General features: G+C 44.2%; 1 protein-coding gene across 2 annotated transcripts; it reads left to right on the forward strand.

The window, feature by feature from the left end:
• Positions 1-149: 149 nt before the first annotated feature.
• On the forward strand, positions 150-23,429 carry LSS (lanosterol synthase). Of its 2 annotated transcripts, XM_032960678.2 has the most exons (23): positions 160-226; positions 1,582-1,618; positions 3,967-4,138; positions 4,788-4,926; positions 6,253-6,361; positions 6,687-6,808; positions 7,294-7,390; positions 7,530-7,668; positions 8,963-9,071; positions 10,352-10,470; positions 11,579-11,676; positions 12,530-12,557; positions 13,582-13,638; positions 14,447-14,518; positions 15,104-15,154; positions 18,310-18,462; positions 18,741-18,837; positions 19,149-19,254; positions 20,181-20,246; positions 20,442-20,522; positions 21,315-21,485; positions 21,738-21,816; positions 22,072-23,429. In XM_032960678.2, exons 2-23 carry the CDS (start codon positions 1,605-1,607, stop codon positions 22,207-22,209), a joined length of 2,217 nt encoding a protein of 738 aa, XP_032816569.1. In that variant the 5' UTR covers positions 160-226; positions 1,582-1,604; the 3' UTR covers positions 22,210-23,429. The 2 variants fall into 2 exon arrangements, with proteins under 2 accessions (XP_075926950.1, XP_032816569.1); XM_076070835.1 differs by having other exon boundaries at positions 150-1,618.
• The last annotated feature ends 159 nt before the right edge of the window (positions 23,430-23,588 follow it).

Consider the following 23,588-nt stretch of genomic DNA (forward strand, 5'->3'; position numbering starts at 1 on the left):
GGCCCCCGCGCACGGATACATCGGCCGTGTGACGCGCCGGCGCGCGCCACGCGATCGCGCGCCGCTCCTCATTGGCCGGGCGGAGGCGCGCGCTCGCCTCACGCGACCGCCGCGGCACGGTGACGTCACGCCGAGGGGCGGGGCTCGTGTACGGTCCCCGCCCCCACCACGAGCCGCGGGGCGGAGTCGTGCAGCGACAGTGGCGGATCGGTGAATGAGAGAGGCAGTGAGTGACACAAGGAGTGAGTGAATCAGTGAGAGAGACAGGGAGTGAGTGAATCAGTGAGTGAGACAGGGAGTGAGTGAGACAAGGAGTGAGGCAGGGAGTGAGTGAATCAGTGAGAGAGGCAGGGAGTGAGTGAATCAGTGAGAGAGGCAGGGAGTGAGTGAATCAGTGAGAGCGACAGGGAGTGAGTGAATCAGTGAGAGAGGCAGGGAGTGAGTGAATCAGTGAGAGAGACAGGGAGTGAGCGAATCAGTGAGAGAGGCAGGGAGTGAGACAGGGAGTGAGTGAGACAAGGAGTGAGGCAGGGAGTGAGTGAATCAGTGAGAGAAGCAGGGAGTGAGTGAATCAGTGAGAGAGACAGGGAGTGAGTGAATCAGTGAGTGAGGCAGGGAGTGAGTGAATCAGTGAGTGACACAAGGAGTGAGTGACACAAGGAGTGAGACAGGGAGTGAGACAGGGAGTGAGTGAATCAGTGAGAGAGACAGGGAGTGAGTGAATCAGTGAGTGAGGCAGGGAGTGAGTGAATCAGTGAGTGACACAAGGAGTGAGTGACACAAGGAGTGAGACAGGGAGTGAGTGAGGCAGGGAGTGAGTGAATCAGTGAGAGAGACAGTGAGTGAGTGAATCAGTGAGAGAGACAGGGAGTGAGTGAATCAGTGAGAGAGACAGGGAGTGAGTGAATCAGTGAGAGAGACAGGGAGTGAGTGAATCAGTGAGAGAGACAGGGAGTGAGTGAATCAGTGAGTGAGGCAGGGAGTGAGTGAGACAAGGAGTGAGGCAGGGAGTGAGTGAATCAGTGAGAGAGACAGGGAGTGAGTGAATCAGTGAGAGAGACAGTGAGTGAGTGAATCAGTGAGAGAGACAGGGAGTGAGTGAATCAGTGAGAGAGACAGGGAGTGAGTGAATCAGTGAGTGAGGCAGGGAGTGAGTGAGGCAGGGAGTGAGTGAATCAGTGAGAGAGACAGGGAGTGAGTGAATCAGTGAGAGAGACAGGGAGTGAGTGAATCAGTGAGTGAGGCAGGGAGTGAGTGAATCAGTGAGAGAGACAGGGAGTGAGTGAATCAGTGAGAGAGACAGGGAGTGAGTGAATCAGTGAGAGAGACAGGGAGTGAGTGAATCAGTGAGAGAGACAGGGAGTGAGTGAATCAGTGAGAGAGACAGGGAGTGAGTGAATCAGTGAGAGCGACAGGGAGTGAGTGAATCAGTGAGTGAGGCAGGGAGTGAGTGAGACAAGGAGTGAGGCAGGGAGTGAGTGAATCAGTGAGAGAGACAGGGAGTGAGTGAATCAGTGAGAGAGGCAGGGGGTGAGTGACACAAGGAGTGAGGCAGGGAGTGAGTGAGGCAGTGTGTTGCAGGGTGCAGCAGCAGGCGAGCGGCGATGACGGAGGGCACGTGAGTGGCGCTGCACACCGCACACGACCGCACGCTGTCCACGTGTGCGCCCCGCACTCGCTGCCCGCGCCTGATGATGACAGCTCCTCGGTTACACACATCGCCTCTACCTCGGCCACATAGCACACTCCGCATGGCAATCATGAACAACACGCATACACACGTTGGTGGGGTGACAGGCAGTGGCATGCATACCGTGCAGGAGAAATCCCGCGTACCGTACGGAGTGTCAGCGCAACGTTTCGGCGACAAACCACGTAAACACACAACGTGAAACTCCGTACGCCGTACCACGAAGTTGCGTACACACCGCCTTTGACTAGCGGCGTGGTGCATCTGAGCTCTCGTGGGGACATTGGGGGCTGACAGTCCCCGCCTTGTACTCGCTGGGAATGCCGCGATATGGCAATAACGACGATATATATCTCGCACGATTTCCGTTTTTTTTGTTGCAAAATATCGTTGCGCATTTAATTTGTGTAAGGTATATATACACACAGGGTCTTTCAAAAAGATAGACCCGCTTTGAAATCGCGATATCTCTGCAACCACGAACCGCCCATGAATGAAACTCTTACCACTCGAAAGGGCGGGGCATAGAGAGGGCGGGGCATAGAGAGGGCGGGGCATAAAGTTTAAAATGATTACCGCGAGATGCCTCTCCCAGCGCACAAACAGCCCCTAGCCTCAAGTCATTCTCTAGATGGTGACCTTAGCACATAAACAGCCCCTAGCCTCAAGTAATTCTCTAGATGGTGACCCCAGCACATAAACAGCCCCTATCCTCAGTCATTCTCTAGATGGTGACCCCAGCACATAAACAGCCCCTAGCCTCAAGTCATTCTCTAGATGGTGACCCTAGCACATAAACAGCCCCTAGCCTCAAGTAATTCTCTAGATGGTGACCCCACCGCAACACAAGGGGCGTTTTGCGTTCTACAGTTCAGCAAGACTAAATCCGTAATTGTGGTGCAGCGTGTTTCAACGGCGTTTTGGCATTGATCCGCCAATGTCAAAGAGCATTCGTCATTGGTGCCGACAATTTAAGGAAACGGGCTGCTGTTTATGTAAGGGGAAGAGCACAGGGTGACCATGCACCTCAGAGGAAAACGTGAGAAGGGAGGCGTTTGGGACGAATTCAACTATCGTCTCGATGTTGTCCGTACAGCAGGTGGAGGGCACGTAGAGCATTTATAAAATGTTTAGTAAAACTTGATAACTCATTAAAGAGTTTGTAACTTTTTGTGTAGTTGTAACATGTTGCCATCTTGAAATATACTGCTTTGAAATTGTGTCCATCTCTTTTTAAACACCCTGTAGTTCGGTGACAACATGATAGACACCAACAAAGGCAATGAAATTATCAACAAATTGCTATATCCATTAAAGTAATGCTGCTTTGCACACTGTTGTCAGAGTAATTGGCGACGTGGAAATTATATAAAGTCATCGTCAGTGCAATTGCTGTGGTCGATTATTACTGCACGTTTTGGGTTGTACGTGTACCAGACGTAAGCGATAGGTATCACTTAGGGCAGGATGGATGTGTGATACAGCAGTTGTAGATCTAGGTAATCTTCATTACTAGCAGACTACCGAGGGCTTATTCCAGTAAAAATTTAGCGGTCTGCCAGCATTCATTCGTTCAAGAGGGCCGTTTAGAATTTTATTGTTGAGACGAATGCAGTCGAAATTATGCAGTCCCAGAAGGCTGATGGCGTGTGTAAAAAAGTCATTTTATTTGCAGAGGGACCGGTATGCAACGGAAGATTGTTTATTTTGTTACTGTGTTTGGTTTGTATTAAATGTTTGTATTTATAACTTGAATAAAACAAAAACTAAAAAAATCTAAAGACAGTTATCAAGTAGTATTTGTATAAGCAAAAAAAAAGCTCTGGCCTGGTTTTGACTTCTTGGTCTCATGAGCAGTGAAGCTTGATATTTTTCTGGAAATCCAATCGGCTAATAGAGTAAATAAACCGTGAACACTGTTTATATGTGGTTAGAGAAAATAATTCCGCTCATATTTGCTTGTATTTTTTATATCAATAGATTAGCTCTATCTGCATGCAGATATAACCCCTCGTAACTATGATAGAATACTGTGCATAAATACATTTTTAGTATAATTGTATTATCAGGGATTTACCCTCCAGAAAATATGATTAACACGCAGCCTCAAGAGCACGTTTGTATTACTAGTCGCTGCACCACAAATATGATGAAACCGTATAATTTCCTTTCCATCAATTACATTACTCCGAAAAAGCAAGTTGCAAAGCATTTCATTTTACAAATGACATCCGCGTGAAGACGGTGTCACGGTGTTGCCCGTGCGTGTATTGCAGCACGCTGCTCCGCCGGCGCGGGGGGCCCTACCGCACGGAGCCGGCGTCAGAGCTGTCGCGCTGGCGGCTGAGGAACGAGGACGGGCGGCAGACGTGGAGCTTCGTGGAGTGCGGGGACGGCGAGCCGCGGCCACAGAACGTAGTCGAGCGGCACGCCCTGGGTCTCGACACCGTGAGCGCCGCGCACTCGCCCCGTCACACGGAATGGACAACGGGGCACATTTCACCGCTTCACGACTATGGGTGTAACGACACGTGGATTAATATTGATCATTAACGCTCACGGTGCACGTATCCAAGCATGTGGGCAACGTTAGGTGTTTTTCACCTTGTGAAAATTGTATGCAGACGTTACGCTGATTTTGCACATTTTTACGTCGGCTAATGCGGTAAACTAAATTGTAAAAACGAGACAAAAAAACAATAAAAACCACCTCAAACATGACATAATTCAGAATTGTTGAAGCGAATCCTAGCTCTATATTATGGCAATTAAATATAAGTACATGAGTGCTTGAGGCAACAACTTTTATGTAACACATTGAAAGACAAAGCAACAAACATTAATACAAGAGTTTATGGGAGGCGCTCTTCTCTCTTGGCACATTTTCATGGCACAGGCCAGTATATTCAGAACCTAACCACTGTTGATTTGCCACACTCATGGTTCCCAGAAATGAAAAGCTGAATCGACCCCCAAAGTTCCCAGACTCGAGTCACTGGACCTAACTACCATTGGCTAGGACTCGCAGCAAGTGGACTGGACCACAGTTTTGAAGTGCTGCATTGGAAGTTGATTTGTGAGTCATTTCTGGTGACAGGTGGAATTTGCCGGGAATCTTCCGCAAGCGACAACGGCACGGGAGGCAGCGCGCAATGGCATGGCCTTCTACAAACTCTTGCAGACCGAGGATGGACACTGGTCTGGAGACTACGGGGGACCTCTCTTTTTGCTGCCAGGTGCCCTCAAAAAGTCAGAGACAAAGTGTTGCCATGATGAAATAATGCTTATATCTACTGGCGACTGAAAGCCATCAATGGAAATTCCACATACCTGAATATTCTCTAATGGAATAAAAATACATTGCATGTTTACAAGATAACAGCTTAATAAAGCTATATGCGTCCAGGTGCCCTGGTGCAAAGCATTCATGTCTATGGTCAATAAAATGATAACTATTTTCTACAAATTCAGTAGTGATCTTCCAATGGCAGGGGCTGTCGTCTGCTTTGGTAATGTGGCAATTACACCACGCAGGCTCAGGCCTGCCCACTTAGATTAGAGCTGCCCCATTTTACATTTTGAAAGAGACACGCTTTGACTTTTGATAATTATATAAGTATTTACTTTGCAGCAACTGCACTAAATCACCCAGTGTAATTCCATTACCAACATCATTAATGCACTATGGACAGGTTATCGATATTCACAAACAATATATTTGAAAAAAAACGAGTGGCTATATTTTCATGGATTCTGATAGATATTCAAGATATAAACAGTTTGCAACTTGAGACAGATGGATGTCTTTCACTTTCATCTACACTCATTATCGGCACATACCCAGCTAAAGACTTCCGACAACAGCCCAGAGAGATATACTAGTCTTATAATGGGTCAAAGCAGGTTAGAGTGGATTTGTAAATTGACATTGACAATGAAAAGCAGCATACCTATTTTCCTTAATAAAATGTTTGATCAGTGTATATTTATCTGCTATGACATGCATTAGAAACATGGACACTGGCTGAAAAATGGAACAAATGCTGAAATATGTTCAATGAATTATTAGGGGGTACATGTTTGGAACTTCACTTGGAGAATGTGCATGTTTGGAATTTCACTGGGAGACAGAACCACATGGATCAGAGAACAAACAGGTTTTGAGAACTGATATTGATTGAAAAGTAAGCTGACTTTGGCAGAACATGTCGACAGAAGAGATGATACTCGTTGATTTTTTCGGTAAAGTCACGTAGGTGAAAAATAAAATAAATTAAAATGAAAACAAATAAAGAAGAGATGATGGTCAGTGGTTGAAAATAAGAATGGAGCGGCAGCCAAAAATGAATACATCCAAGAGGACTTCCTATGCAGAGCGAGAACATTGAGATCAGCTAGTTTTCAGGAACTAGGTGGATCGTTTCATCATGTAACAATGAGGGATGGATATAGCTTCGACAGGCATTCATGTAGCAGTGGATAGGTCATGGCTGATGTGTTATTGGTGATAAAGACTGGTGCACTGAGCTGCTACTCATATAGATGTGGTTTCCATGCGCCAGGACTGCTCATCACTTGCCACATTGCTCACATCCGCCTGGCCGAGATGCAGAAGCGGGAAATGGTGCGGTACCTGCGCTCAGTTCAGCTACCTGACGGAGGCTGGGGCTTGTGAGTGCACAAATCGCAGGGTACAGACACAGCCCACAACAGGGCTATCTTCACACAACACAACAGGCTCTCTTCACACAGTAAAATATTTTGTAATAAGTAGATAATCATATACATTACTTTTATCGTATATATAAAGAAATCGGCACCACTTATTTTGTAAAGTGTTCTTTTGTTATTTTTCCATATTTATTGGGAAGACAGGGGTGGTCAAGCATGGTGCTGACCACACTACCGTATCGCGTGCCGTACCGGCTTTAGTAGGTGCTCGGTAACAACAAAAGACAAAGCTAGACGCGGCATCTGTGTGTGTGTGTATATGCAGGCACGTAGAGGACAAGTCCACAGTGTTTGGCACTGCGCTTAATTACGTGGCCATGCGGATCCTTGGCGTGGACTCTGACGACGCAGACCTGGTGCGGGCCCGTGCGAACCTGCACGCCAAGGGTATGCCTCTCCAGCAAGGCGCACGCGTGCGCTGTGCAGCACAAATTAGAGAGACGCAACGCAGACAGCCACTGTTTTTCCTGTTTTGAAGAGCCTAGCAGTGCCCACAGTGTTCATTGAACAGGTCCCTGCAGGGTGGGCTGGTAGGAACATTGGATTTTTTCACTTCGTTAAAGTATTGAAAGGGGACGGATGGACGGACACATTAATCTATTGCAGGCTGGTACACTCAGTTTACAACTTCGTTCCTACCAGTACAAGTATATCATCTTCTATCCAGTCACCCATCACCCTCTTACATATATAAAGTGCAGAGCCTGAATTTTCTCCGAGCAATACAGTTCCCACCCATAGGCCATAAATACCCAGAGAATATAGGCCCACAAAATATCCTGGAGACTGGGTAAACAATACATAAATATATAATTGTTGGTCCGATGTTGGGAGTGTATGTGATTCTCTCTTTGTCTTGTGCGGTGGAACAGGCGGTGCTATTGGAATTCCGTCGTGGGGCAAGTTTTGGCTCGCTGTGCTCAATGTGTACAGCTGGGACGGCATGAATACCCTCTTCCCAGAGATGTGGTGCGTTACACACCACCTGATCCTCTCTCCGCTGCTTACCATGGGAATAGGCTGCACTGCAGTGAATGACGTGATCACACACACATACACACTCGTTCCCCATGCTCACGTGTGTGCTGCACCACGCTGTCGGCTTCAGGCTGCTGCCGCGGTGGTTTCCCGCGCACCCGTCCTCGCTGTGGTGCCACTGCCGCCAGGTCTACCTGCCCATGAGCTACTGCTACGCCGTGCGGCTCTCGGCCTCCGAGGACGACTCCCTCGTCCGTAGTTTGCGACAGGTTCGTGCGTGCACGTACGCACATTCCGACATCTTCGCAAGAGATATAAGCCAGCGTGCCCACTCATTCAGGCAAGATTGAGGTAAAATTTCGATTTAAAGCTTTCGTGACTGCAAGGATTCATCTTCTTTGGTTCTTTCGGTAAAGTCACGTAGAATTAAAATAAAATAATAAAATAACACAATAAAATTCTCACGACGTTTCGGCCACAACGCAAGCGGCTGTCTTCAGGTGAAAGGAACAGACCTGTCGGGACGACAGAGCTTCAATGAACGATGTTAAGATTCGTAGCGACTTGATTGAGGTAGTGCTTGGTCATCTCCATTGACGGCCCTCAGCCGGAAGCAGGGACCTGACTCTCCAAACGACAACCGCTTTTGACTTCATGTGAACCTGTACTCGTTATATTGACACCAAAAGGGGGAGCCGACCCTTGACCGGAATTGGAGCTTGCAATTTTCCCATTTTGAGAAGAGAGAAGAGAGCAGCTTATAAAAAATGAAAATCGGATATTTGTATGCCTTTAAGTTATGTCTCTTTGTCAATTCATTGTTGGATGAAGGTCTTCCTTCCACTACCGTGTAGGTTTTTTGAGATTTTCTTTAGGTCAAAGGTCGGCAAGCAAAATAGCAAGAAGAGCCATTTTTTCGAATTCGGTCAAAAACTCAACATTTTAAGAGCCGTAATGCATGTGAATAAAAGACGGTCCTTAATAAATAACGTCAAGAAACAGTCCTTAAAGAGCCGCATTCGGCTCCGTAACCACAGGTTGCCGACCCCTGATTGAGCTGTTCTTTTACCTGGCTGTTCTTTACAGGTTGATAAAGAGGTCGGCCCAGGACCAGTTCAGATATCACCTGCCACTGATGTTTGCCAAAATATTACCCTTCATAGTTGGACAAGAGTCAACGCTCGAATGAGCGATGGGCAGCGCTCGCCTCCATTGACACCCTCTCAACGCCTGTGAAAGAAATTCCACATTCCTATGGCGGTGGCCAATCTGTCCATAGGCCAATGACAGAAGTGATGTGGTGACATCTCATTTGCGCTCAATTCAGCTCATCACTTGAGGATTGATGAAGTTCCGCTTTGTGCTTAGCTGTGGTTGTCCTTATCATTTGAAGATATAATTTCAAACACTAGCTCAGGAACTCCAATGGTGATGAGAAATCTCCTGATTCTTATTTGAGTAATGGAGCCAATTTGAATTTGTTTTACTGTCATGTAACGGAGCAACGTGTATTGCCAAATGCCATAATGTTATGCGTTCTTACTGTGTGAATGTTTGTTATAGGAATTATATGTGCAAGACTATGCGTCAATAGACTGGCCTGCTCAGCGGAATAATGTGGCACCTTGTGATCTATACACCCCGCACAGCTGGCTGCTTGACTTTGCATATGGTATGTGGTACACTTCCTACACACTGTATAAAGCAATACATTTTGTACAACACAAACAACATAAATTATAAAAGTTGAAATATACTATCATTAAAATAAGAAGGGTACATTATTGATGCATTAAAATGTGTTGATCTTAGTGGCTCAACACAATCGTCATCAGCTATGGTAATTCCACTGCTGGATTAAGTCTTCCCCAAGAAAACTCAGGCTCACTCTTCTCACGATGTTGCTCACACCTTTGTTTATCCCAATATTATTGTTGAACCCAGGCAAAGGAATGTGATTTTTCCACCAGCTGTTCATAGAGATGTAAATATGCAACCTCCCAGCGATTAATTGACTTGATTTGGGGTCGCAATTCGATTAAAGAGTCTATTTTAAACTTTGTTCTGTTTAATGTGTATTGTCCATTTTGTTTGTAATGGATTTCTCACGTGTTCCTACCATTTAATTTGTTCTGCCTTCTTTTGAATTGAATAGTCTCTCCCGTGCCTTCTGCCTGTCACATATTCTCCTCTCCTGAATGCACACGAGCATATAATTTGCATAATAAATCATTGATTTTGATACGCACAATTGCAAGTGAAAATGCATTTTAATCGATGCATTATTGCATGTCTACTGGCGCAGTGCCACAAATGGGGACAGCACTGCCCCACACTCTTGAGTGTTATTGTGTTTGTTAGGTGTGTCATAAAAGTGAATTATTTACATATAATGTATGCAATGTTGCGTTACTGCACACGCAGAGGAAGTTGATCTGTCAATATCCCAATAGTTGGAGTAGTGTGATATTGTCCTGGCAGTCACTACTGACCTTTGGCTATTGAAAATTTACATTTAAATGATGTTGCGCATATCTGCTGCCTTTGACGTAAGGAAGTATGGGGCTATCCATTTAGTACATACGCAAACATCTGTCAAAACTTGACCCCTCTCTGTACGCACGCGTACTTTTTACACCCCCCCCCCCCCAAATCCTAGAGAACGGCCGATATTTAATCCACGCAGAAACGATCAAGGATTAACAATATTAAAGTGTTTAAGCAAACAGATAGTCCACCGCCGAACTATCTAACTCATTTGAAGGCCAATGTAGACAAATTATTTTCGAGGTTTCATCCCCCCCCCCCGTTTCCTATGCGTACTAACATTGTCAGTAGACCCCCCCCCCATGCGCAAGCGTGTGCATTTGGGTTAACCCCCCCATCCCCTCCATGCGTACGTACTAAATGGAGGGCCCCTATTGGTTATACTGCTCATGCCTACCTCCACAGGGTTTCTGAATGTGTATGAGCGGCTGCATGTGACGAGGCTGCGCAAGATTGCCATGGAGGAGCTGTACGACCATATTTGTGCTGACGACCGCTTCACAAAGTGCATCAGCGTCGGCCCTGTGAGCTTGTGCATGTGGAGCTATACCCACAGACAGATTAGGTTCCATAAATGTAAGGCATGTATATGAGAAAATAATATAAAAACATGTTCATGTACTTACTAACAAGCATTTAGTGGCAGCCTTCATCCAGTGGTGGGAAATTTACATTCCTATGGCAGATGCTGGTAACTCAAAAAGTACAATGACTGTTTATATCCCACAAGATGGTATGCATCTCAATTCTAGAGGAGTCACGGGCTGAGTCAGCCCTCCACCAGGATTTGATCTCATGCCTTATCACCACTCGGCTGAATATCTGTGTGACTTATCAGGACGTTACACGATAGAGCTCTTTATTATTCAGTAACGCGTCGATACTTTTTCAGGATATTTAACCAATCTCTTGAGTATTTTTTGCATTTTAGAGGAAACGCGAGTATCTGGAGAAATGTTTTCCAAACGAGAGGATAGGACTCACAGTTATTAGCCTTGGAGCACTTGGTATGTTTTTTCCCTAAACTAATATTAACATCTACCAGGATACATGAACACACACCAGTAGTAACAGGGTGGAGCAGTGGCATATTGCTTAGCGCACTGCGCTTTGAACCCGGCAACATCAGTTGAATTCATGGCCAAGGCTAACGTCACTTGTGAGTGTTATCTATAAGTGCAACAGCATCTGAATGTGGATCACACCTGGGTTTATTGTGTCAGGAGACTCACAGATATTAGGTTGAGAAGGAGCCATAAGCTGACATTGGAGGGAGTTTTTTTAGAAACTGTTCGCAGATTTTTGAGTGCCACCTCATGCACTGATTTTCACTGAGTATCCTGGTTTCCTTTGGTGCTCGCAGCACTTCTTAAAAATAAATGGCCAAAATCCCAATGAAGGACCCTCCTGAAAAAGTCTTAAGACTCATTAGGCTTTCCTGGTAAAGAACTATAAATCAACAGAGAAAGGGCTGTGGACCTATGATGTTAGTCTTCTATGATGGATTCTCTTTTAAGTCCTTGTTTATGATGACAGCTGTGGGGAACAATGGTTTAGTCTATCTAATGTGCTATTGCTGTGAGCTCCTTTGCCGGGTCTGTGATCATTCTGCTTATACCACATTGCGGGCAGATCTCCAAAACCATCAACATGTTGGTGCGGTGGCATGTGGACGGGCCCACCTCTTCTGCTTTCCTGGAGCACGTGGAGCGGATCCCTGACTACCTCTGGTGAGGGACAATGAGAGCAAGAGTGGCTCCGATTGAGTTTGTAAATGTTGTGGAGGGGAGAAGCTTGACACTGTGAGAGGGATGACACACTTTGAAAAGTAACATTAACTGGCAGTGAAGAGTTCACACTGTCACCGCATCCTTCCTGCTGATGCCAAAATTATTTCAAAGTTGGCACCCAACCTCCAAGGTCCACTCTTACATTCTCTCTTCCCCTGGTCCACAATCACTGCGTGCCACTCCACTGCTCGTCTGGGTAACCTGTGCTCCATCCTGCACACGTGCAGCACGCATCACAACCTCCTTGTCTAATTAATTCTACAATGCTCTCCTGCTACATACTCCCAACTGTGAAGCTCCTTTATCCTGCCATGCATGATGAGATCAAAAATGTAGGTGGAATAAGACCATGGGGATTTTGTTTTATATGGGCCAGCACCTGGGACATTTCAAAACTGGATGTTTTTTCCTTTATTCAGAAGACGGTTTCAGGATGGGACTGAAGTGGGATATTTGGGCATTTTCATAATGGGTTTTCTGTGAGAAGAAATCAGGGTACTTGGACAAAATCCATTCATACAAGGGGACAGTCCTGCTTTGCGATGAGACTGGAACCATTTGTCCATCTCACAACCTAGCATGTTGGGAGTATCACCGCACGTGTTTATATGTACGTGATTGACAAATCCCACCTCCAGTGTTAGATCTCTACCATGCCATGTGTGGTGACACTAGTCCTATAGATTTGATTGTGAAGTCACTGGCTCAAATTTTGACTGTGAAGTCTTGGCTCTGCTGTGATTTGCTATGTAATTTGCAATGAACTGTTTGCTTTGCTGTGTATCGTGTACAGGATTGGGCTGGATGGAATGAAGATGCAGGTATTTCAACTCAAAGCAAGCCTCTCTCTTTAACTTAAACCCTTTGACTACATTACAGTTGTTTGAGATATGTTCTCACTTTTGCAAGGTAGAGTAGGATAATTATTAAGTAGGGGCTGTGTTAAGTCGATAGTGGTTGTCCTATACTGATCGCACGCACAATAATGTGGAATTTCCACCAATGGTTTGGTAAAGCTATTAGCGATGAGCAACTCCAATTGCACATTTTATCAGAGACAATATTGCATTTTACTCTTACTCAAAATTAATATGCAGAAAATTGTAGTTTTTTGGGGTTGGTGTAGAGGGGGAGTGGAGGTGCAGTGGTTATTGCACTGCACTATGGACATGTGGCAGTCTAAGTTCAGTTCCTGGCCACAGCTAACATCAGTTCAAAATTATATCTAAACCAGTTCTGGGTTCCTCCGGCACCATCCAGCACTAATCTGCGTGTTAAGGTGTCACGGCATGGATTTTCCATTGTCCATGATTGAATTAACAAAGGGCTACATTATGAATGCTATATATTCTTGGTTCTTTCGGTAAAGTCACGTAGAAGGGAAACAATAAAATGATAAAAATATAAAACAATAAAATTCTCACGACGTTTCGACTGCAACACAAGCAATCATCATCAGGTGTGAAAACCACAGCAAGAAAATTTGAAAAAAGTGGCGGGTTTTTTGCAAATTTTCTTGCTGTGGTTTTCACACCTGATGGTGATTGCTTGTGTTGCAGTCGAAACGTCGTGAGAATTGTATTGTTTTATATTTTTATTATTTTATTGTTTCCCTTCTACGTGACTTTACCGAAAGAACCAAGAATATGAATCCCTGCAGTCACGAAAGCTTTAAATAAAAATTATGAATGCTGTTACATAGTTTTACCCGACCTGCGATATGTACTGTGTATTTAACATAAACAGTACACAGTGTGCACTGGTGTGTGAGGTTTTCATTTGCCTTAGATAAATTCTATGAGAAATTATGAGATGACCCTTTTGTTGTCACTCTTTTCTCGCTAGGGAACGAATGGATCCCAACTCTGGGACACAACTTTTGCAGTGCAAGCTTTTCTAGAGGTGAGCCATTAGTCAACAGTGCACCACTTCACACGAGCCTTCCATACACTGTCCTCAGTTCTGAAACGTGCACAACACTGAAGCAAATTTCCACTTTCACGCAATTACACTGACCATGCCTGTGAAGTAAAAGAGGCACTGTGTGTGCATGTGGATATGGGGAACAGTGGAGTATAGTAATTAGCACTAGGCTCTAAAGGTTTTATTTTTGGCCACGACGCCGTACAGCAGTGGCAACCGATATATGAACCTGTCACACCTGCCATGGACAAATCGGCATACAATGAGTCTCTGGTATGGTGCGTTAGCATTTGCAAAATACAAATTTGCACTGAGAGATAACAGTAACTGAGCATGTATGGTCCTGCCCACACTAACCCCCATGTATAGTGTCGGCCTTCATTGGTGCTCTAATATAATTTGACCAAGCATTTTATTGAGTAAATGGAGATTTGTGTGTGTGTGTGTCTACGAGGTGTGGTAGTGCAGTGGTTAGCACACCACATTTGGAATCTCGCAATCCGGGTTCGATTCCTGCTTACACCCAACAATGGTGATGATTGATTATCTGAACTTTTCCTGGACCTTGCCTAGGTCAGCTTAAATGAGTACCTAGTGCAGTGTGTAAACATCAGCATTGGGGAGACGAAGGAAGGTTGGCTACATATGGTGCGAAAGAAGTTCAACATACGTACATACATACGACCTTCTTGTATGCCGTGCTGGTCTACATATGTGTTCGCTAACAGCCAGCACTTGCCCCAAGAGTATGTTAAGGCTATGTGGGGGATCTTTGTCTTTGTTGTAGGCGGAAGCTCAAGATATCCCAGAGCTCGAAGAGTGTCTTCGTCACGCACACGCGTTTTTGGAGCTCACCCAGGTGAGTGCTCTGGGCTGGTTAGCGTCTTAGAGGGGAACCAAATTAATCTTAGGTGAGATTCCAGATGCCAGGAATATTCTCAGTAGTAAAACAATACATAAGTGCTTAGAGAAATTGTACCAAACTTGAGGAATTAGGAGGTTGTGTGGTTAATAAAGATACGTATTTAGTTTTCCTTGATACGTATTTAGTTTTAGTTGCATTAAAAAGAGTACTAACAATGAGTAGTGAAATTAAATTAGGTATTCTAGTCCTTCTGGCTCAATAGGTGAAGCAGCCTTTACAATCACCAGAACCTACACAGCATACCTCAACAGCTGCACTCGTGCAAAACTGCACTGGAAGGGTACAAGTTCCGTGGGAGCAGCCAAAATATTTGGAAGCTATCACAGAAGCACTCAAAGTGAGCAGAAACTCTGAAGAGCCACTCGTAATCAGGAACCACACAGAGCCACTCCAATTGAGCAGGAGCCAAGCCGAGCTGAGCCTCGCAGGAGTCAAGCAGAGAAAGTGTTTTTCCTTCTGAGTTGTTTGCTTGTCAGCTTCTAAAGTATTTGTATAGTAATTGTGAGTGTGTGCTGGCAGATCCCTGACAATCCTCCGGATTATCAAAAGTACTACAGGCAGATGAACAAGGCAAGTTTGTGCCACACTTCATTGTTTACTTTATGTATATCCACTGATTTACACATGCAGGCATCGAGTAACTTCCACGATCAAATGGCATGGAGTGGCACTTGGATGGCCAAAAAGTGATTCGAATTGATCAGAAAATTATGATGATGACAATGTTGATATACTGAGTTAAATCTGGACCGGGATTTGAAGTTAATTGTGAGAGGAGCACTCGATCCACAATGTAATTTGGCCACATGAACAAGATCTTGACTTAAAGCTTTCGTGACTGCAGGAATTAATATTCTTGGGTCTTTCGGTAAAGTCACGTAGATAGGTTCAAAGAAAATAACAAAAAACTACGACGTTTCGATTGCAACACAAGCGGTCGTCTTCAGGAAAAGGGGGGTTAGCTTCCAAGGCAAACTATTTATAAGGGTTTGAAATGGGCGTAGCCCAAATGTCAGCAGCCAATGATAATGTAAGTCGTGGGTAGCCAACCCGACTGTGGTTGGTTTTCCACCAATCAGAGGGCTGCCAGGTGAAAATTAGCATGTTAATGAGAGATTAGCATGTTAATGGAGGAACGCAGAGCCGCAGCCAAGGGGTCGGTGCGCGAAGTGACTGAAAGCGCAAGGTTTGAAATGGGAATTGATGTTGTTGATGAATTGGTTCAGAGCTGGTCAGCCATGTGGCCAGATGACGAACGTTTCATCTACGTACCTCTTCCACAAGGACGGACGTAGAGTGGATGCCTGGATGGCATGTTTCAAATATTTGTTTTTCCATTAAAACATTGGCTACAACTGGAGATAAGGGAGAACCCATTGGGGTACCTTCAACTTGTTTGTAGAATGTTCCATTCCAGGTGAAGTGATGGTGAGGCAGTGTCTCACCAGGGCCGGTACATCAGCATCCAATCCTTGTTGGACCAAATCTTCAATGATTGCAATGGTGTCAAGTACAGGAACTTTGGTAAACAAAGAGGCCGCATCGAAACTAAAGAGCAAATCACCTGGAGATAGCAAGATGTCTTTAATTAACGATACCAAGTGAGCTGAGTTGAGTACAGCTGAGGTGGTCTTACCAGTGAATCGTTGTGAGGTCTCAGACAGAAATCGGGCCAGTTTGTAGGTGGGTGAGTACCGTCGGGTTGGCTACCCACGACTTACATTAGCATTGGCTGCTGACATTTGGGCTACGCCCATTTCAAACCTTTATAAACAGTTTGCCTTGGAAGCTAACCCCCCTTTTCCTGAAGACAGCCGCTTGTGTTGCGATCAAAACGTAGTTTTTAATTTATTTTCTTTGAACCTATCTATGTGACTTTACCGAAAGACCCAAGAATACACATGAACAAGGTTTATTTTTCTGGCATACAAGTTGATGGGTGGGATGTTTGCTGTAAAAAATTGAATGAGCCTTCAACATGACTGGCTGTGGTGATGATACACACCGTAAATGTAAGTTATATTTTGTTTAACGTTGAAATCTTGGGTTTCAGTGTTATTCTCCAGTATTCAATCGAATGTGGTGATAATCTGTTGTTGGTCTAGTGGAGTGCACTCACTCCGTAGAAAACGACCCACTTTTGACTTATTTTATCAACCCAAGAAGGATACGCTGATTTGTCAAGTGTTTTATTGTGCAGTGATTTTTTTTTTTTACAAATGTACAACTTCCCATAATACATATATATAGAAAACATTGTCATATAAATACTACTCAGTGTGTGTGAAAGTGTGGCGAGATGTTAACTACCTCGCCTGGTATATAGAAAATCCGAGGTTCGATCCTAATCCTGATAGCTGTACATTTTGGAGTTGGCATGTTCTCCCCATGGTTACTTGGATTTTTCTCCAGGTGCTCTGGTTTTCCCCTCCACGTTTAGAAACATGCATTTAGAGTATTTGGCTGCTATACATTTCCACATAAGTCAACTTCGTTGAGCTATCATTCGTCGCCAGGTGACTTCTGAAAAGAGCTATATAGCTCATTGGGCTTCATATGGTTAAAATAAAAAGTTTTATCTTCTTTGGTTCTTTCGGTAAAGTCACGTAGAATGAGAATAAAATAATAAATTGATCAAATAAAATAACACAATAATATTCTCACGACGTTTCGGCCACAACACAAGCGGCCTTCATCAGGTGAAGGGAGCGAGACTGTCTGGTAGGACAGCGCTGGAGTGAGAGAGCCACGTTCAGATCACGGCTTTTAAGCTGTGTGAGAGGAACAAAGAGCCTTGACGAAGGAATTAGCATAAAATTTAGCATTGAAAAGGCTGAATGATTAGCTTGTGACTGGTCACAGAAATAGCTATGTTAAAAGTTAAAGCATACACATCCGCAGAGGCACCCATTGTTAAAAGGAATTAGCATAGAATTTAGCATTGAAATAGCTAAATTAAGGCATTCGCTTGTAACTGCTACAGAAATAGTTACGTTGAAGTCAGAGCATACACATTCACCGAGGCACTTAGTACAAATCAAAACAGGAGAATTTAGCATTGAAATAACTAGGCGAATTTAGCATTGAAATAACTGGGTGATTTTCAATGCTAAATTCGCCTAGTTATTTCAATGCTAAATTCTCCTGTTTTGATTTGTACTAAGTGCCTCGGTGAATGTGTATGCTCTGACTTCAACGTAACTATTTCTGTATCAGTTACAAGCGAATGCCTTAATTTAGCTATTTCAATGCTAAATTCTATGCTAATTCCTTTTAACAATGGGTGCCTCTGCGGATGTGTATGCTTTAACTTTTAACATAGCTATTTCTGTGACCAGTCACAAGCTAATCATTCAGCCCTTTCAATGCTAAATTTTATGCTAATTCCTTCGTCAAGGCTCTTTGTTCCTCTCACACAGCTTAAAAGCCGTGATCTGAACGTGGCTCTCTCACTCCAGCGCTGTCCTACCAGACAGTCTCGCTCCCTTCACCTGATGAAGGCCGCTTGTGTTGTGGCCGAAACGTCGTGAGAATATTATTGTTTATTTTATTTTATCAATTTATTATTTTATTCTCATTCTACGTGACTTTACCGAAAGAACCAAAGAAGATGAATCATTGCAGTCACGAAAGCTTTAAATCGAAAAATAAAAAGTTTTAGTTTATATTTTAGTACAGTGTGCAAAAACGTGTCTATATGGATTACCTGTGTGCGTATTGTGCAGGGTGGATTTCCGTTCAGCACACGGGACTGTGGCTGGATCGTTGCAGACTGCACAGCAGAGGGGCTTAAGTCTGTGATGCTGCTGCAGGAAGCTCGCCCTGGTCTGGTGCAGAAACCCCTGCCTGCATCACGCCTGTTTGATGCGGTCAATGTGGTATGTAACTAGACCACACTACACAGCTTAAACTGCAGGTTGAACTAGCTGCTAATGTACAGTTTTCACGCATGAAAACTGCTCTGGATGTGGGCGGTTAATTGGTCAGGGTGGATACATGACAGATATGGGACATTGTACTGTACCACAATCGTGCAATGATGCCTCAACCATTCTTAATTTCAAAGAGCGTGATGGTTATTCATGATGACATTAGAGAATATTTTTTCAAATATTGTCTCAGCAGGTAATCTGTGTTTGTGCGTGTATGTATGCAGCTTTTGAGCATGCGTAATGCAGATGGGGGATTTGCTACTTACGAGACCAAGCGTGGTGGACGGCTGCTTGAGCTGATAAACCCCTCTGAGGTGTTTGGTGAGTTTCTTACACATCCTTCACCGTTCTCACTCACATTTGACCGACACTGCCCTAATTGCTGTTGCTCAATCACAGCAGCCTGAGCATGATATTGTTGTACTTGAAGCATGCAATTCATATTATTGTTTGGAAGTTAACATATTTTGGTTGCTGTTTCTCAGTACTCTTGTTAGAGGAACACGGCCTGATACGTTACCCTGCTACGTTACCCTGCTATATATAACTCCTTCGGGAGTGCTAATGACTACGGTGGGTTTTCCAGTCTGCAATGTTGCCCGATGATGATGATGATGCGCGTGCGCATGCAGGAGACATCATGATCGACTACACATATGTGGAGTGCACGTCCGCAGTGATGCAGGCACTGCGCCACTTCCAGGAGGCGTTTCCCGACCATCGGCACCACGAGATCCAGTGAGGAGCCATACAGCAACACCTTCACACACGCTCGTACAACGCCCAGTGTGTAAAGCTGCCATCGGCCAGGCATCACGGCACATGGCTGTGAGCCAGAGACCTGGAAGAGGGTGTGTAGATCATGCAGGGAGCGGCATCAACTCTTTCTGATAAACTGTTGATTAATAAACTGTCCCATTAATTTGCATATTTTTTCTGGCTCTGGTTTGGTAGCCCCTCTATCTTAAATTCATTGACCAAATGACTAGAGAGAATAGCTAAGTAAGAATGGACTAGAGGCCTGGCGGGGATGGACATCAGTGATGTCTCCTGGCCAAACCATATTTGGTGGCGTCAGGGAAGTAAAATCCTCACCTCGGGGCGCTCCAAAAACAACAGGCAATAGCTACAGCTGGCCATGTGGAATGTCCAAGTGCTCGCTCAGGACAGGGGCTGCCATTCCTCCGTCAGAAGTTCCACCAGTGGGATACAGGACTGGATCGGGCTCCTGTCTTGACAAATCGTAGGGAGTCCTCTACTCAGGGCAAGATGTTAAATAGCCACTAACAGGGAATGGCTACTTCCTCCATAACTCCTCTGCATATATGGCAAGAATTTTGCGGTGTATTTGGTTCAAATATTTATTTAAAGCCCTTTGTCAATCTATTTTGATGTTCTCCCAATACTCTGTGGGTCATCAGGGTTGTTTGAGCAGACTTCACCACGCTGGTCACTGGGGATTGGTGAATGAGGTTGCCCAGGACCAGCACAGATAACACTCACCAATGATGTTACCCGTGGCTGGGAACAGAACTGGGGTCACCTTGAGCCACGAAGGTTTAATATCAGAGCACGTAAAGAAGATACAATGCACGGTAATGTCTTGTGAAGACAGTAAGTGCTGAATAGTCAGTGTGCTTTGTCACCGAGTTGTTTTTGTGCAGGGATACCCTGGAAAAGGGCCTGGAGTTCTGCAGGCATGTGCAACGGCGTGATGGCTCCTGGGAGGGGTAGGTGCCTTGCCTTGTGTCCCTATTCACATGCAGTAATTCACCATGGAGATGAAACACACACGTGCTTATTCACGGTTATGTCACGCTTACAGTGCATGTATAAGAGCTTTTCTTTTGTGGGGACCATCACATCCAGTAAGGGTGGTGTGATCCCAATAGGATTTACATTCATTTAAATGTCCATTCACACAGGTGCTGGGCTGTGTGCTTCACATATGGAACGTGGTTTGGACTGGAAGCATTTGCTTGCATGGGTCATCGGTACCACGATGGGTGAGTCTAATTCACACAAAGCCCAAACAAAGTGATGCCTGCAACCCATTTATGTACATCTAGCACATAATGGATGCAATGAATAAGATACCTGAAATTGATCGTATTATGGCACCAATATATATGCTCCATCCATGTGTCGGTTTGTCTGCCTTTAGCAGTACATGATAACGGATACCAATGATAGACTGAATGAAATTGTAGTGTAAATTTCTGTTAAGAACGTGCACTATAGAAAATGTGGGATATTTATTGATAAATTTCCCCCACGGCGATGACATCCCACACCATGCACACACTTTGCTGCGATCACATGATTGCATGTCTAGATTTTAAGTTTTCGTGACTACAAGGATCCATATTCTTTGGTTATTTCGGTAAAGTCACGTAGGTGGAAAAAATATATATAAAATAAATTAAATCACGTTTCGATTGCAACACAAGCAATCATCATCAGGTGTGACAACCACAGCAAGAAATGTTTTTTACTTCAGTAACTTTATTGTACTTCAGTAAAAAGATTTCTTGCTGTTGTCACACCTGATGATGATTGCTTGTGTTGCAATCGAAACGTCGTGATTTAATTTATTTTATTTTTAATTATTTTTTCCACCTACGTGACTTTACCGAAAGAACCAAAGAATATGATTGCATGTGTTGTCATCTCGCGACGTCTCATTCTGTGACATCGTCTCGTTATATGGCCTGAAAGCTAACGTTATTCTTAATCGTAATTAAGTTGTAGTAAAAATCTTGTCTACCTCTCTGTGCCCCCCCCCCCGTCCTGTGCAGGGGTGCATGTGCGGAGGTGAGCTGCGCCTGCACATTCCTGGTGTCAAGACAGATGTCTGACGGAGGCTGGGGTGAAGACTTTGAGTCATGTGAACGCAGAGTCTATGTGCAGAGTGAACGCTCACAAATCCACTGCACAGCCTGGGCCCTGCTGGGACTCATGGCAGCCAGGTGGGATCACTCACTCGGAATAGTAGCTATGCTTTATCTCTCCTGGTTAGGTAAATGTTGTGTTGAGCGCAGTGGTAGCTTTATTATTGTACATGGACTTTAATGCCACAAGTTTGTTATTTTTGCTATACATTTGAGAATGCTAAGAATATACGGGTCATTTGAATCTTCTGAACGTCTTTACTGGCTGGGTATGCTCATTTATAATGTGCTTTGCTGTGCTCTGTGGATGATGGTGGGTGTGTCTGTTAGGTACCCCCACACAAATGTGATTGAGAAAGGCATCCGTGTGCTGATAGAAAAGCAGCTGCCAAATGGAGATTGGCCCCAGGTAATTGCGATGGTTATTTTTCCTGGGTGAGGAATAAAATATCAGTTCTGTCAGTGAGGGATGTTACCTGGATGTTTATATAAAATACTCATTGATGAACTTACCAAATAAACCAATGCATTCTCCTAGATAAAAGACTGTGGGTGACGGAGCGGCTTTAAAATGCCTTGGATGTGAAGGCGGTATATTGTATTTAATCGTGGAACCTTGCTGCATGGTGTTTGACTTTATATGGACTGTTACGTCTTGTTTCAGGAGAACATCGCGGGCGTGTTTAACAAGACGTGCGCCATCAGCTACACCAGCTACAGGAACGTGTTCCCTGTGTGGGCACTGGGGCGCTTTGCCCAGCTCTACCCGTCCAGTGTGCTGGCTGGCAAGGTCAAAGTGTGACCTTCCCGATAGCCAGACGGGCGCTTCATAACTGAAGGATCGTCTGTCATATTCATTGGGAAATGTGCTGCTGCATTTATAAAATGGTTACGAAATGTTAAATAAGCTATTAGTTGTGAAAAAAAATGTTTCCTTTGTCAAGAAAATGTATTCATTATCAAGATATTTTCATAGGTGTACTGTGAACACGCTCAGTCAAAAGCTCACCAAGCTCAAACAAGTTTTGGGTGGTGACTATCTTGGTAGATGCGAGTCAGGAGTGATTTATTTCTGTACAATGACCAATACCCTGCAGTGGAGCATTGACTAGCCACCGAGGGCTTAGGTAAAGCCCTTTGAACGGGCTTTACCTAAGCCCTATGAAAGGAAAGTTTCAGATAAAACTCAATACAGTATTCACAATTACACTGTGGTGCTGGCTAAGGGGTACGATTGGTTCCATCCTACCTTGATGGAATGCCAGCCAATAGAGAATCACAATTCTTCAGTTTGCAATTTTACTCGAGTTGTTTTGTCTCCACTATTGAACCGCATTCCATAATATCTCAGTCCACAATGTAGAATATGGTGTAGAGGGCAGGGATAGGCATAGGAGACAGCTGGCTCAGATTAAGAGTGCTTGGCTCTTTTCAAACCTATTTACCAGCTTGCATTAGTAGCACGTGGTAGACTGAAACAATCAGTAAATTTGTACCCTTGTGCATCTGCTATTGGCATCCATGTGCTCTTATTTTTGGACATTCATTTAATCTGTTAAACTTTTGTTACATTGGCCGCCAAAAATACTATTTCAACCCGCCAAAATAATTGTACCCTGCCGACCTTTGATTATAGAACATAAACAGGGTAGGGCCACAGAATTGTGAAATTTCACAGTATCTTACACATTCAGCAAGGGCATTTCCACTATTCAGGTGGCACATCGTAAATTCTGGAACAATATTGTGCCCGTTTCATCCGTGGGAGAATCTGCCCAACTGCATTTGTGGATAGCAACATTTGAACGACTTATCATAAAGTGTTTTCTTAATTACATATATAGTGTAATAATTGTTAATTATTAGGGTGTAAAAGTCAATGTTTTGTCCCTCTTAATCTAGAAATTACTTTCCACACTTTTTCAACAAAAAGTGTATCCACTAAGTTTGATAATTCTGTTTTAGAGAATGGTGTAAAAAAATAACATTTTCATATATCAAAATAAAACGTGATTATTAGTTGAGAGGTGTGAAATTGTCATGGAGAATATACGTTACAAAACCAATAAGTCGACAATAGATCACCCATCTGTCCTCCCACATAATAAACAAAGCATGCTTTACGGCTCTGGGAGGTTACATTTCAGCAGCACTGGCCAAACATCGAGATAATTTGAGTCC

The sequence above is a fragment of the Petromyzon marinus genome, chromosome 2, assembly GCF_048934315.1.
Source record: "Petromyzon marinus isolate PM22_M1 ecotype Great Lakes invasive population chromosome 2, UKy_Petmar_22M1.pri1.0, whole genome shotgun sequence".
Classification (NCBI taxonomy): Eukaryota; Metazoa; Chordata; class Hyperoartia; order Petromyzontiformes; family Petromyzontidae; genus Petromyzon; species Petromyzon marinus.

Bases quoted from the DNA above. Each gene is read 5' to 3' on its own strand.
- LSS (XM_076070835.1), top strand. The intron at 12,558-13,581 runs GTATTTCAACTC...TTTTCTCGCTAG, and splicing joins TGGATGGAATGAAGATGCAG to GGAACGAATGGATCCCAACT. The intron at 15,155-18,309 runs GCAAGTTTGTGC...CGTATTGTGCAG, and splicing joins ACTACAGGCAGATGAACAAG to GGTGGATTTCCGTTCAGCAC.